This window comes from Eimeria tenella, genomic scaffold, assembly GCF_000499545.2.
Source record: "Eimeria tenella Houghton genomic scaffold, Eth_scaff181, whole genome shotgun sequence".
In the NCBI taxonomy this organism is placed as follows: Eukaryota; Apicomplexa; class Conoidasida; order Eucoccidiorida; family Eimeriidae; genus Eimeria; species Eimeria tenella.
Window position 1 is genome coordinate 21,416 of NW_013541642.1, and position 2,074 is coordinate 23,489.

General features: G+C 46.6%; 1 protein-coding gene across 1 annotated transcript; it reads left to right on the forward strand.

Moving 5' to 3' along the window:
- Positions 1-285: 285 nt before the first annotated feature.
- On the forward strand, positions 286-1,704 carry ETH_00000385 (uncharacterized protein; the record flags this gene model as incomplete). Its single annotated transcript, XM_013373919.1, has 3 exons — positions 286-296; positions 473-926; positions 1,306-1,704. The coding sequence occupies 3 exons, from the start codon at positions 286-288 to the stop codon at positions 1,702-1,704; spliced, it is 864 nt and encodes a 287-aa protein (XP_013229373.1).
- Positions 1,705-2,074: the final 370 nt, after the last annotated feature.

Genomic DNA, 2,074 nt, shown 5'->3' on the forward strand with positions numbered 1-2,074 from the left:
CAGCAGCAGCAGCAGCAGCAGCAGCAGCAGGAGCTGGACTCGGACTGGGTTTCCCGGGAGCTGCTTGAGCTGGAGATACACCCGAGCAGCTGCTTCAACTATCTGCCGCTGCAGCAGCAAACGAAAGGAGACACTTTGCTGCAGCTGAGAGACATTCTGTGGGGTTTTCTTTGGCCAGTTTTCCATTATTTGTTTTAATTATCATTATTAGTATTATTTTATTAATTATTATTATTGTTTTATTATCGCTCTTTATTGGTTTATTGTTAGTGTGTTTATTTGTTGATGCTTGTGTGGTGCTGCTGCTGCTGCTGCTGCTGCTGCTGTGTAGCAGCTGAATTTGAGTGTCTCTTTTTCTGTTTGTTTTTGTGTCTCCTTTTCGTTTTGCTTTTCCCTTTTCCTATTCTCCTTGTGTCTGCTGCTCACTTTTGATTCGGCTCTGCTGCTGCTGCTGCTGCTGCTGCTGCTGCAGTTGCTGTTTGAGCGGTCTCGGTGTCTCCAAGGAGGAGCAGCAGCTGCTGCTGCGGCTGCTTGCTGCGCTGCTGCACCTGGGGAACATAACCTTCGAGTCAGCTGCAGCAGCGGTAGCAGCAGCAGCAGCAGCGGGGGCAGCAGCAGGAACAGCAGCAGCGGCAGCAGAAGCAGCAGCAGCAACACAAGCAGCAGCAGCTTCTCCCGCGAGCAGCAGCGCTACGCCATCGAGCGCAGCTGCTGCTGCGGCTGCTGCTGCTGCAGCTGCTGCTGCCGGCGACGGCGACGCTGCTGTCGTGTCTGCCTCTGCTGCTGCTGCTGCTGCTGCTGCTGCTCGGCTGCTGGGAGTGGAAGCAAAGTTGCTGCTGCTGAAATTAACAAAAAAAGAAATCCGAGATATCTACAGACCCCTCAAAGTCTCCGAAGCAAATTTGAACAGAGACGCACTTGTTAAGGTAATAATAAATAAATAAATAAATAAATAAATAAATAAATAATAAATAATAAATAAATAAGAAATAAATAAATAAACAAATAATAACTGGATGCTTAGGGTGCCGTGTGAGCAGCAGCAGCTAGCAGCAGGGAAGAGACAAAAGCAGCAGCAGCAGCAGCAGCAACAGCAGCAGCAGCAGGAGACACAAAACAGAAGCAAAATTAATACGGCCAAAGCTAAGGGCAGCCGGCACCAGCGGCTTTTGCTGCCGCTGCTGCTGCCGCTGCTGCTGCTGCTGCTGCCTCTGCTTCTATTTCTGTTGCTGCTGCTGCTGCTGCTGATTTGGAATTAGTTGAGTTTAAAAAATAAAAAATGCTGCCTCTTGGGTGTATCCGCAGACACTCTACAGCCGAATATTTGACTTTTTGGTTGCCAAGATCAACAGCTCTTTAAACCCCACAGCAGCAGCAGCAGCAGCAGCAGCACCAGCAGCAGCAGCAGCAGCAGCACCGACAGCGGCAGCAGCAGCAGCGGCAACAGCAGCAGCAGCAGGTACGGCTGCCCCTCGTGTCTTCAGCCACTCAGTGTCTGTTTCTCCCTTTTGTCCCCAGCGCAGCCAGCAACAGCAGCAGCAGCAGCAGCAACAGCAGCAGCAGCAACAGCAGCAGCAGCAGCAACAGCAGCAGCAGCAGCAGCAGCAGCAGTTGCTGATTTGTGCGTCAGGGGAAGAGCCGCAGTGTTTGGGCATTCTCGACATATTTGGTTTTGAGGATCTGGTGAGTTTTTCTTTTTTTTAATTTTAATTATTTTTTTAATTTATTTTATTTTATGTTTTCAATTTGTTTTGCTTTTTTATCTCTTTATTTCTTTTAGCTTTTTATTTTTCTCATTTCATCCTTTTTGCTTTCTTCTCTCTTTTTTAATTTATTTCTTTTTGTTTTTTTTAATTCTTTTCGACTTTTATTTATTTCTTTTTGTCTTTATTATTTTTTTTATTTTTTGTTTTATCCCTTAGGGTTTAGGCTTGAAGGTTTAGGGTTTAAGGTCCAGTAGGGTTCAGGGTTTAGGGTTTAGGGTTTAGGGTTTAGGGTTTAAGGTTTAGAGCTGAGGGTTAAGGGTTTAGGGTTTAGGGTTTAGGGTTTAGGGTTTAGGGTTTAGGGTTTGTGG